At 49.7% G+C, this 12,685-nt stretch overlaps 1 protein-coding gene across 1 annotated transcript; it reads left to right on the top strand.

The window, feature by feature from the left end:
- Nucleotides 1-3,479: 3,479 nt before the first annotated feature.
- Nucleotides 3,480-9,982, top strand: CRABP1 (cellular retinoic acid binding protein 1). Its single transcript, XM_081337270.1, has 4 exons — nucleotides 3,480-3,631; nucleotides 4,307-4,485; nucleotides 7,655-7,768; nucleotides 9,278-9,982. Exons 1-4 carry the CDS (start codon nucleotides 3,562-3,564, stop codon nucleotides 9,326-9,328), a joined length of 414 nt encoding a protein of 137 aa, XP_081193396.1. The 5' UTR covers nucleotides 3,480-3,561; the 3' UTR covers nucleotides 9,329-9,982.
- The last annotated feature ends 2,703 nt before the right edge of the window (nucleotides 9,983-12,685 follow it).

Here is a 12,685-nt window from a genome sequence, read left to right as displayed (position 1 = left end):
TGATGAGGTTTCTCATTAGGACAGGAAGATGGGCTAACCTTTCACGGACAAATCTCATTTAGGGAGCTGAGACAAAGAAGCTCATTTGGCATATGGAGCTGCTGTTTTATGGAAGATGAGAATGGCCAGCAGTCAACCAAAAGTGGCTTTTTTTTTAATCTGTTGGAGATGTGGAAAAAAGGCTCACTTGCAAACAGTTCGGTTCAGCTTTATTGTCCCAAAGGTGCTTTTTCCAAAGGGCAACTGGACTTTGTTTTTTTTTCCCTTGAAAACATTTCGCATCTCATCCGAGAAGCTTCTTCAGAGCTTCAAAGGAAAAAAAAAACAAGAACATCCAGTTGCCTTTTGCAAAAGCCCCTCTGGGATTATCGTGACCTGGATGACTGAGAATCTCCATAGACATCCAGCTTTAATAATTATTTGCGTCCTATTATCTAAGCAGCAGGTTAAAAAAACTTTAAGAAATTCTTGAGCTGCGAGGCCAGCTATTGAAGCAATAAATGATGAATGTTTTGATTAAAACATTCTGTTTTGGATTTAAGAAAAAAAGAGGTATCTTAGAATGGATGCAGGCTTGTCTGCTCTCCCAGCTTCTTCTAACACAGTGTTTCTAAATCTCAGGAAAATGGGTGGACTTCAACTCCTAGAATTCCTCCTGTCTGCAGTCTAATTAATTCAACTAAATCTCAAGTCAGCACCTCAGCTTCATCCTAGGCAGATCATCATCTGTGAACGCATCCAGTTAGCACTGCTATCCCTCCAGAGCTGCAGAGTTCTCCATTCTGGTCCAATAAGAGCAGGGGAAGCCAGAGAGAGTCACAAAAGTCAAGATGTCTGTTACCGAATGCTCAAAGCTCCACCTTTTTTTACATACATCACACGGGAAGGGGTGGGGCTTGGATCCCAGAGCCGGGAGAAGAACTCTGGATCAGAGATGGATAATTGCCCTGGAGCCGATACGCTCAACAAGCCAATTCTTGCCAGGTTAGCAAGCCGTGGGTTCTCTGCATTAAACGTGCTCCATAACAAAGACGATTTGTGCACTGGGAGATGTCCATTCGGTCTGGTGGAACCATATTGGCAGTCACAAAGGTCCATACTGCCCGATCGGGGAGATAAATTTTAATAAATTGAAATAATTACAGTGCCCATAAAAACCAGACAGGGCTTCCGCTGTACCGGGGGCGGGGGGGGGGCTGTCATCTCGAATGTTTTGACCATTTGTGGTCAAAACAGACACTCCTGTTTGTTTTGCCATTGAGAACACGTACGGGTATCCCAAGACATTAGAAAGGGGAGGAAACACACCCCACCCCCTGAAGAAGTGGCTTTTGTTAGCATTTTTTTTACAAGGCCCATTTCTGGCTGCTGCTGCTCCGGGTGCCAAATGCAGCGACAACAGTGTCGTTTTAATGAGTGCCTCGTGCACAACGGGCAGCAGGGCAAAAGTGCCGAAACGCTGCTTCTTTGGTTGCATCCGTCAGATTATATTTCCCCGATTGTCAGGTCGTGGGGAGCCCCGCTGTCAATTTAATTTGGCAGCTAAATTTACGACCGCCTTCCTGCCTTCCAGATGGATAATTTATCTGTGTCACAGCCCCGTTTATTACTTTCTCCTCCTGCCCCAACTCGTCCCTTTCTTGGCCAACACCTTCCTAATTCGCACCCCCTCCCGGTGATCTCTCCTGACTCCACCGTCCCTCGTCCTCGGTCAATAAACGCTGGGGGACCCTTGGAGAGCCATTAGGGAGGGATGATTGAGTGACCCGGCCCTTTTGTCTCGCAAGGCCTTGCCAAAAAAAGATGGATGAGATCCATCTGTAGGGAAGAAAGGAGGGCCGGCGGGAGGGGTGGGATGGGGTGGTGGGCACCCTGGTTCAGGTGAAATAAAAGAACTGCTGAAGACACACGCAGGGAGGCACAGACAAAGACACACGGCTCTGGGCCTCCAGCACTGTAAGCCATCCGCTGTCACCCACGCGGGAGTTGGGCTGCGATATAAACTGGGTTAACAAATAAAATAAATAAAAAGCAGAGTTGGGTTTGGAAGCCATGGGGATGAATTTTATTTTCTTGAAAATGGCCTCTCGGTGGACACAGGTGGTTGGGGGTGAGGGCAGCTGGGTGGAGGAGAGGGGAAACCTTGGGGTGATTTTCCTTTCCTTTCCTTTCCTTCCCCTCTCCTCTCCTCTCTTCTTCCCTTCCCTCCCCTTCTCTCCCCTCCTCTCCCTCCCCTCCCCTCCCCTTTCCCCTTTCCAGGTCTGCAGTTTGAGGCAGGATGGCGGTGACGGTCTGTGTCCAGAGAACCAGCTCCGACCAGGGTCCTGCACAAGGAACAGGAGCAAGCACAGAAGAGAGAAACCGTTTCTCTTCTTGGTTCAGCATTCTCTGTTTTCTCTGAAACCTCCCGCCTTCCTGTGGCCCAGTTACAAGCGCAGTTTTGGCTCTCTTGGATGGAAAAATGGCCTGGCCATCAGAGCAAGGAAGGATGGGGGAAGACGAAATGTCAGGGCGCTGAAGTGTACGATGGGCGGTTGCAAGAAGCGGGGAAGGTCTAGTGTTGCGAAAAGAAGGACTAGGGGGGAACGTGATGGCAGCCTTCTAGTTTTTGAGGGGCTGCCACAAAGAAGAAGAGGGGGGGTCAACCTATTCTCCAAAGCACCTAAAAGCTAATCAAGGAGAGAAGCAACCAGGAACTATGGATGAATTTCCTGACAGCAAGAACGATTAACCGGTGGAAGGTGGAACAGGCCTGCCTCCAGAAGTCGTGGGGGCTCCATCGCTGGAGGTTTTTTAAGAGCCTGGACGTCCGTTTGTCTGACATGGTAGGTCTCCTGCTTGAGCAAGGGGTTGGACTAGAAGACCTCCAAGGTCCCTTCCATCTCGGTTATTCTGTATTCTGTATCCAGCCCCAAAGATCCTCCCTGGAATGGAGGGAGGGGAGACGGAGAGGCAGGGAAGGTTCCTGGATAAGCCCCACGTCCTTCTCTTCTCTCGCCCTTTGGAGACCCCCCCCCCCAAAAGCAGCATCCTTGCACCAGTCAGCGCTGGGCCTAGGGGGAAAGGGGAGCTTCTGCCCCTTCCCGGTGTCATCGCCTCCTTCTCGGCCCATGAATCTTCCCGCTGCCTCCCAGCTGCAAAGCGAGGTGCCATGGGGGAGGGGGGGGGAGAGCGCTGCAAGGAAAGGCCGGGAATCTCCTTTTGGGGCCTGGCGGGATGATGGGGTAGGGGATGATGGGGTAGGGGATGATGGATGGGGACGGGGAGGGAGGGCACTGCTGGCGGGGCGCGTGGGTGGGTGATGGATGATGGGGGGGGGTGGGAGGCGTCGCTTGTGTGCCCCGAGCGGAGGGGGGGGGAGATAGAAAAGAGGCAGATGGATGGATGGATGGGGGGCGGAGGAAGAGGGAGGGAGGAGGGAGGGAGGGGTAAAAGAGTCCCTTGGCCAGTTCGCGGTGCGGGACAGACGGAGGCAGAGCTCCTGAGGCTCGCCTCGCCGCTGCCTCGCTCGCTTCTCGACCCGTCCCGTCCCATCCCGGATCTGCCTCGCCTCCGCCAGCCATGCCCAACTTCGCCGGCACCTGGAAGATGAAAAGCAGCGAGAATTTCGACGAACTCCTGAAAGTCCTGGGTAAGGCGCGGAAAGGGATGCTAGCCAGGAAGGGTCGGGTGTCATAAGGCTCTCCAAGGCGCTAGGCATCAAGACTGGCGGCTGGAGGGAAACCTCGCCAAGTCCCCCCACTCCCCGCAAGCCGTGTTGGCTTACTCACGAGTCAGCGGGGAGGGAGGGAAGGACGGAGGCAGCCACCCGGTTCTTCGAGAGGAAGCGCGCTTGGAGCCGACGGGGGGGGGGGGGAAGGAGGAGGAGGGGGCAGAAGCGGGTCCAAGGCGTGTGAGAACGGGGCCAGAGGTCTCTTCTGGAGGGACTCGGGGAATCCTCGCGGGCTGGGAGCGAGGGTGTCCCGGCTCGGAGCGCTGCTCTTCCCTGGCACTCCTATGCCCCCCCCCCTCACTTCTCTATCCCGAAAAGGGGGATTTAGACGTGAAGGGGAGGGGAACCCAGGCTCCTATGGCCAAGGGAGGGGCGCTTGCTCTCAAGTAAACCTGCTTAGTTCCCCCCCCTTGCCATTTGGCCAGCTCTTGCGGTCCCAGGTCCCCCTGCCCACCCAAGGGCAGGGCTGGGTGGCTCTTCCACGAGGGAGCTGCTGGGAAATTAGACCCCTGGCTTAGGCCAGTCAATGCAAGCGCCGAAAGGATTCCTTACCCTGCCGCTTCGCCCCCCACCCCACCCCCAATGTCTCCCCAGGAGTGAATGCCATGCTGCGGAAAGTGGCCGTGGCCGCCGCCTCGAAGCCCCACGTGGAGATCCGCCAGGACGGGGACCAGTTCTACATCAAGACCTCCACCACCGTCCGGACCACCGAGATCAACTTCAAAGTGGGGGAGAGCTTTGATGAGGAGACGGTGGACGGGAGGAAATGCAGGGTAGGGCAACCCGTCAGGCTGCCTTCCTTTGAGGTTGGGAATTCGAGAGAGGCTGGGGGTGGTGGTCTTGGGGGCTTCTTCTTTCCAAGCTTGAACTTTGGGGTGGAAGATAACAGCAACCCAGAAGATGACAAACGTCCTGGGGATGAGTTTCCCCCTAAAGCACCGAGGCGTCCAACCTTGGCTGCTTTTAAGACTTGTGGAATGGCTGGGGAATCCTGGGAGTTGAGGTCCACAAGTCTTAAAAGTGGCCAAGGTCGGACACCCCTATCCTAAGCGTTCTCCGATCGAGATCTGTTCCATGGAGAACACCACAGGAGGGTTTGGCCGTTGTCCTCTTCTAGGAGAAGCTCTTGAAGTCAAGCTGGATAACTTGACCGTATGCCTCCCCTCCAAAAAAATGTGCTGGAAAGGCTGCGCCACGCAGAAACCCCTGGAAAAAGACCTGGTGGGGTGAGTTGACCCCATCTAGCCACAGGCATCACATTGCGATGGTGTCTGACCCTAACCTGCTGCTGCCTCCTCAACTTTGGAGCTAGCAAGTTATCCATAATCCAGTGGAAAAACTGAGCGAGATTCCCAGCAGGCTAAGAAGGCAGATAAAAGTTTTCCCTGCGTTGTTTTCTTGTGCACCTTAAACATAGATGCAGACACACACACACACACCCATCCCCAATAGGGAAGACTGGGTGAATTTTGCTCTCCCCACAAGCCACCAACCAGGGGACTAATTTCTTGAAAAAACAGGTTTGCTATTCTTTGCGGGGCAAACCGGAGCCACAAAACCTTTCTCGCTTCCTCATTGGGGATCTTCTAAAGAAACTAACTCACCTTTCATGAGCTGTGCTGGGATTCCCTGGACTGATGAATCAGGATTTTGCACAGGGAAGCTTTGGTTTCCTGTCATAAAGCATCCAGGGACTCAGGAGGCTGGACTGCCCTGTCCAATGGCCTTGCTTTGGGATTTCCCCACCGGCCTCATCCAACATGCCCGTAGTATCATATTTGCACTTCAGGAGTTCCTTTCAGATTGGCAGTTTTCTGAATAACTGCCCAGCGTGGCAGTTGAAGAGCATTTTTTTAAAGCGTGCAAGTTTGATTTGGCTTTGGGAAAGATTTTTAGGGATGTCTATTCCTGTTGATGGGGAAAGATTGGAACCTGAAGAATGTGTGTTCTTGAAGTTCTAAGAGATTGGACAGCCATCTGTCTGAAACGCTAGAGCAGGGGTGTCAAACTCAATTTCATTGTGGGCCGCATCAGCATTGCGGTTGCCCTCAAGGGGCTGGGTGGGTGTGGCCAGGGTGGGCGTGGCCTACTGGGTGGGCGTGGCCAGCTCTACATCGTTCGCATCAAGGGTGCCTATGGGGGCCTGGGCAGGAGTGGGACAGATCTGAGGGTCTCTGGGCCAGGGCCAGGGCCAAGGCAGAGGGGGCTGTTCCCTCACTGTTTCCAGGATGGCTTCGGGGGCCACATGAAACCACTTCCCGGGCCAGATCCGGGCCCCAGGCCTTGTGTTTGACATGTCTGCGCTAGAGGGTCTCCTACTTGAACAGGGGCTTGGACTAGAAGACCTCCAAGGTCCCTTCCAAGTCTGCTATTCTGTTATTCTGACCCTTGCTGTCACCAGGAATTCTCTCTGCCTCAGCGTGGACACCCAATCCCACCAAACCAATTGGTAGTGATCAGTGCTTTTTTTGTAAGAGTAAAAGGTGCCGGAACTCACACGTCATACAACCCGCCATGCCTACCCTACAAGGTTCCATCCAAAAAAGGTGCCGGAACTCCGTTCTGGGCGTTCTATGAGAAAAAAAAGCCCTGGTAGTGATGATCCAGTGTTCCTTTTTGTCTGTGGTTTTTTGAGTCAGCGTTAGCTCCTCATGATTCACTGGGCAAGTCTCTAGAATCTTTTTGAGAATATTTTGGAAGTGGTTGGTCCTTGTCTCCTTCCTCTTCCTAGGGTGAGACAGAGGCATTGGCTGAAGGTCACTCAGCTGGGTTGGGGTTTTTTTGTGCCTAAATTGGGACTAGAACTCACCATCTCCTAGTGTCTAGCCAGGAAGTGCCTCAATGACTGCACAAACTGGCTTCCTTCAGAAGCGATATCCCAGCAAATAACAGTTGTTGAGCTAAACAAGCAATAGGCTTTGCCCCCAGGTCTTCTGCTACCCTTTTGGAAGTAGAAGCCAATCTGCCTGCACTTCTTGGAAGCGGTTGGGGAAATGGAATGTTGAACTACAGCTGGCTGGGGAATTCTGGGAGTTGAAGTCCACCCCTCTTAAAAGTGGCCAGCGTTGAGAAACACTGCCTTAGAGTAACGGGCAGGGATAAGACTGAGAATGGGGTGCCCCACAGTCTGTCCGTTCATCAGCTTAAAGAGAAAGATCGTGATTAAATTGAATTATTGGGGCTCATAGATGAAGACAGCGAATGGGCAAGGCGGAAACAAGAGAGTTAAACAAGGTGTGGCGTGCAAAAAACCCACAAGAGAAGTAAGTCATGTTCCTGGAAACTATCAGAAGAATTATACCCAGTTTCATGTGGGTTGTGGCTTGATCCGATGACCCATTCAATCAATCAAAAAAACAAAAGCAAAACCTTAATTGTCTGAAGACGCCTGGAACAGCAATTTTCCCAAACTCAAAATGGAACCACCAGCCAACACTTTGGCTGAAGGAATCCAACAGGGCAAACTTTTCTCTCTGGCTGGGCTTGTTTAATGAATCTGGTCTGATGCAATTTGGCATTAAATTCATTTTTTTAAAAAATATTTAATGATAAAAGTCTGTCTCGGATGTTTCCTGGAGAAAAAGCAAGCATCAATTCTGGGAGGTCTGAAACTTCAGACGCAGAAACATCTGCCCAACTGCCAGATCTGACCAGTAGATTTTTTCTTTCTTTCTCAATTCTCCAGAGTTTCAGCCTTAGGTTCCCCCCCCCCCCCCCGCTCCAGCCCTAACTGGAGGTTAGGCTATTCTGAGCTGCCCGTGAAGTTGAACCAGTGTGCTTCGCTGTGCCTCATATCTGCTTCAGGGATGGAAATTCATCCAATTCAACAATAATAAAGATGTTGAAAGGGTTACCGCCAGCAGTTTCTCCCTGTTGCTGGACTGCGACCATTATCCTAATATTTGACTTCCCACTCCCACGAAGCACCATCTTTTCTTGCAGAGTTTGGCCACTTGGGAGAACGAAAACAAGCTTTACTGCAAGCAAACGCTTCTGGACGGCCAGGGCCCCAAAACATACTGGACAAGAGAGCTGGCTGGAGAGGAGCTGATTCTGGTAAGAGTTTTGAGGAGGCCTGAACAACCCCCACTAAAAAAAAAGGGGGGGGGAGAGAAGTAACCCCCCCTCCAAGCTTAAACTGGGTTGAAGGCAGCTGATAGCATGGCTGGGCATTTTGAGGGCTCCATTCTGTTATATTCAAGCCTGGAATTTGGCAACAAGGTTCAGCCAAGGATAAGAGACTGCATTCTCGCATTTACCCCATTTTTTTTAAAAAAGAAAAAGGTGCTTTGGAAGTGAAAGGTGTCAGCCTCTAATCCCCCCTCTCCCCCCCCCCCCGTTAAGTCTGTTCCACCGGGAGAAAATTGCAACTGAGATTTCAACCTCCATCTGAATATTTTAAACGATTTTCCATAAGAGAAGATCCTCCATCACCTGTCAGTATGAAAGCCCGTTTTGTCCTCCTCCTCCTCCTCTTCTCTAGATCACACACACACACACACACACACACACACACACACACGTCACAGTGGGACGCAGACCAATGAACCTTCTCCCAAACTGAGCGCTGCAGGTGAAAACACTCAAAACATCAAATCTGAAAGTCCTGACAGGTCTTTGATCTAGAGTGCTGCCAACATCCCCCCCCCAAGGCATCTCTTGGGGCCCAACCTAGCTTGAATCCTGCATCTGCATGTTCTGGGGAAGCATCCGGAAACCAACCCTGAGCAGTCGAGGTAAGTCCTCGGCTTACCATCACAGCTGAGCCCCAAATTCCTGTCGCTAATTGAGACAGTTGTGAGTTTTGCCCCATTCGATGACCTCTCTTGCCACGGTGGGCAAGGGAACCACTGCAGCTGTTCCAGTTAGTGACAGGGTTGCTTGAAGCGAATCTGCTTTCCTCATTGACTTCACTTGTCACAAGGTCGCAAAAGGGGATCACCTGACTCCAGGATGTTGCCAGCGTCGTAAATAGGAAACCAAGTGGCCCAGCATCTGAATTTGGACCAGGTGACCATGGGGATGCTCCAACGGTCATGCGAAAAACGGTCCTAAGCCACTTTTTTTCCAGTGCTGCTGAAACATGGAATGGTCGCTAAATGAACAGGGGGAAGTTGAGGACTATCTGTACATGAAAATTGAAGGTGTCCAGACTTGGCAAAATCTTGGAAGGCCTTCAGGTTCTTGCTACATTCCAGCAACCCAAGAGCTCAGCTCTCCTCAAGACCAGGTGCAAAAAGAGCCCAAGGTGCTTTTTCAGGAGGCAACCGGACTTTCGCTTCTCTTTGAGGACGTTTTGCTTCTTATCCAAGAAGCTTCTTCAGTTCTGACTGGATGGATGGTGGGGAATAGAAGGGAGTTTCTTTAAGAGACTTTTGAACCAAGATGAAAGGCCTCCAAGCGGCTGAACAGCTTCTCCCCCAGGCTGGTGCCTTCTGCAGAGGTTGGTTTTCTAGTCTCAGCCGACAAAGTGCTCCCCAACCGCGGTGGTCTTCTCCACGAAAGACGGTCAGAAAGTCTCCCCCCCCCCCCCCGTTTCAGGTTCTCCTTCTCTTCTCTTTGCAGACCTTTGGTGCCGATGACGTCGTGTGCACGAGGATTTACACACGAGAGTGAAAAAAGGCCAATCTCCCTCTTGCAGGAGAAGTGGAGGATCAACAGCAGATGTTTGGAAAAGTCCTGCAGAGTAAACATCCTTGCGTGTTGTTTTAACGGGCTGGTTCCGGCATGATGGTACATGTCAGTCTCAAATCCCAGCTCGCCAGCCCTAACTTGTATTCCCCCCCCCCCCCGTTTTGCTTAGATTGCGGATCCAGGTCCCTGTAGAATTTGCGTGTGTGCGTGCGTGTTTGCGGGTACAAAAAAAAAATAATCCTTTCATTTTCTCTGCTGCTCACTGGTATTTATATAGCTTCACATTTGTATGATCCGAGCAGTGATTAAAATCCCTTGGTTCTTGTTCAGCACGCTTCGCAAACCGATGTTTCTTTTACATATAAAAGCACACCCAGACAAGTAAAACAACACAATAGGAGGTGTAGAAACTCCAAACCCACACTTTTACTACAACAGGTGTCTTACCTGGTTGTTTTAGCCTTTTTTATTTATTTAAAAAAACAGCTTTCCCAACCAGCAGCAATTGCATGGTGCTGTGTTTTGCACAAAGCTGCTTTCTGTTTAAACTTAAGGAATTTGTTGCTGTAGTGGAAATCAGTCCCCATAGACAAGGGTTGTTGTTCTCTGCCCACATCACAGTCAACTACCTAATTATGGCCTCTAAAGTTGGAGAGTATTTCAGGTCAAGCCACAAAACCCAGGGTTGTCGTTTTGGTTATACCTTTCCCATCCCAAATCATGCCCTTCCATGTGTTTTTCAGATGACTGTACTAGTTCTGCCCCCAGATTTAACTTCTGTAAACGAGGAAGTAGAACTTAAATCCAGAAAGAATAATTGGAAGAGAATATTTGTAGCTCAAGGTTCAACTGTAGGGTCCTTGCTGCTCTTGGTTGTTTTCTTGTGGACATTTCAATACCCAGCTAGGTAACATCATCAGTGCTAGAAGGGAGCAGGCCTCCCCCAAGCACTGATGGTGTTACCTACTTTGGAAATGGAACATCTGCAAGAAAAGCTTAGAGAATACCAAGGACCCAAAAGAATCATCTGTGCAGAAATAGTCTTTTTTTAAAAAAATCCCATTTATATCCCGCCCTTCTCCGAAGTCTCAGGGCGGCTTACAATCTAAAGCACAATGTGCTTAGCAATAGCCTTCATTCTATGTATATGCCTGCTTATTAGGGTTTTCGCCTCCCCCCCCCAAGCGGCATTATTACAAAGTCAGCTTATTGCCCCCAACAATCTGGGTCCTCATTTTACCTACCTCGGAAGGATGGAAGGCTGAGTCAACCTTGAGCCTGGTGGGACTCGAACCTGCACTAATTGCAGGCAGCTGGTGTTACTTAAGGAGGCATTAGTCCACTGCTCCACCAAGGCTCTTTTATACAAAGAGTCCCTGAATACAGAAAATCAGCAACTTAAGGAAACATTTATCCTAACTTTCCATGCTCTTGTGGCATTTCCTTAAGGTGCAAATGTAAAGGATTCCTCTTATCCAGTTTGAGAAACAGACGTAGCTGAGAGCAACAGATGAGAATCACACTCTGGAAAATCAGAGGCCATAACAAAAAGCTGTCTTCGATCTAATCAATGACATTATTTTCCCCCATTATCTGCTTCCATCACGTAGACGTTTTCAAGTTGGGAACTATTTTAGGAACTTGTGCTGGGCCAAGGATTTTAGGGCAGCACGGGCCCCGCAGATCCCGTGCCTCTTTTAAGACATTTGCATGGGGGGGAAAAAAGACATTTCTTCAACAATTTAATTTTTATGGAAACTATCCACGGCCAAGCTCTTTTGAATCAGAAGTTCCCAAAGGTCTCTCTTGGCCACAGAACGAAAGCTCAGCGAATGTTTTCCTTTTAATGGTTTTTTTTTAAAGCTAGCCTTCATACAGAAATGAGGGTGCAGCTCCCCTAATTGTGTGACATTTCCTCATTAGGACAACCAACTGCTTCATCTGCCTTCAACCCCAATCCTTAATGAAAAGGGAAGCCCTCCGTGGCTAATTTGGAACACGACGACGTGGCACATGTTCACAACCGAAGCAGTGGCCTGTTAAATTAAGTCTGAATTCATTCAGGCCACGTTAATTTTATGGATACTTTGAACTAAGCAATTATATTTTGTGTGTGTGTGTGTTCATCCCAAGCTTGCCATTCAGAAGCTGACCTAATTAGAGACAAGAACCCTGGGCCAGATTTTGTATGACTGTTTCACATGCTCAAAAGAAAATATAAAAACAAAAACTGCCAGGCCAGTATTTAAGGAAAACAACAACAACAATCGGCGGAGGGATCTGGAAAATATTTCCAAATGGACTCAACTATCAACAAAGAGGGGGAAAAAAGTCTCTGATCAAAAGGCGAACAAAACAATATTGCTCTTGGATTCGCATCGCATCTGGTGCACACGACTCAGCGCGTTCATTGGATGAACTCTCGATCGACATTTGGTGCACACACACCCTGCAGGCAAGTCCACTCGGTCCTTATTAAACTCCTTGCAAATGATGAGCTAAACCAAGAGAAAATGGAGAATTTGTCATCTCGCTGGCTTTCCAATGTGTCTGAACCTGAAGTCCATTGACAGGCATTCTCAAATGCCCTTTAACAGAATTGGAAGGGACCTTGGGGGTCTTTTAGTCCAACCCCCAGCTCAGGCAGGAGACCCTATACCATTTCAGACAAAGGGTTGTCCAGTCTCTTCTTAAAAACCTCCAGTGTTGGAGCACCCACAACTTCTGGAGGCAAGCTGTTCCACTGGTTTAATTGTTCTCTCTGTTAGGAAATTTCTTAGTTCCTGGTTACTTCTCTCTTTGATTAGTTTCCATCTGTTGCTTCTCGTCCTGCCTTCTGGAGCTTCGGAGAATAGGTGAAACCTCCCCCTCTTCTTTGTGGCAGCTCCTCAAAAACTGGAAGGCTGCTATCATGTCACACACACCCCCAGTCCTTCTTTTCTCTAGACTAGACATACTCAATTCCTTTAAAAACCTAAATGCCCTCATCCGGTTTAGATATCTTATCCACACTCCCTATGAATAACCTTTATGGCACATCCCCAAATTGGTCAACTGCTCCCGTGTTGGGAGCATAAAACAAAGGAAGCCACGGATCTGCAGGTATTCTGCAAATGAAGGGCTACACGCCAACAGAAGAGAATGTTTGAAGCTTGGGTTGTGCTGGGTGTGTGTGTGTGTGTGCGGTCCTCGGTGCTCTCTGACCCTGGTTGTTTGCTTGCAGACATTTCAGGACCCAACTAGGCAACATCATCAGTGCCTGACGATCAGTATCAACAGCACCCCACCACAGAAGTATTATCTAACATCTGCAACCAAGCTCAGATTTGCTATGCCGTG

This window comes from Vipera berus, assembly GCF_964194415.1.
Source record: "Vipera berus genome assembly, chromosome: 12".
Lineage (NCBI taxonomy): Eukaryota > Metazoa > Chordata > Lepidosauria > Squamata > Viperidae > Vipera > Vipera berus.
Note: the sequence above shows the minus strand (reverse complement) of the source record. Positions and strands in the feature narration are given on the sequence as shown.

Excerpts from the sequence above, each read along its gene's own strand:
- CRABP1 (XM_081337270.1), top strand. The coding sequence starts at position 3,562 with ATGCCCAACTTCGCCGGCACCTGGAAGATGAAAAGCAGCGAGAATTTC. Across the intron at positions 3,632-4,306 it reads CGAACTCCTGAAAGTCCTGG|GAGTGAATGCCATGCTGCGG; the intron begins GTAAGGCGCGGA and ends ATGTCTCCCCAG. Across the intron at positions 7,769-9,277 it reads CTGGAGAGGAGCTGATTCTG|ACCTTTGGTGCCGATGACGT; the intron begins GTAAGAGTTTTG and ends TTCTCTTTGCAG.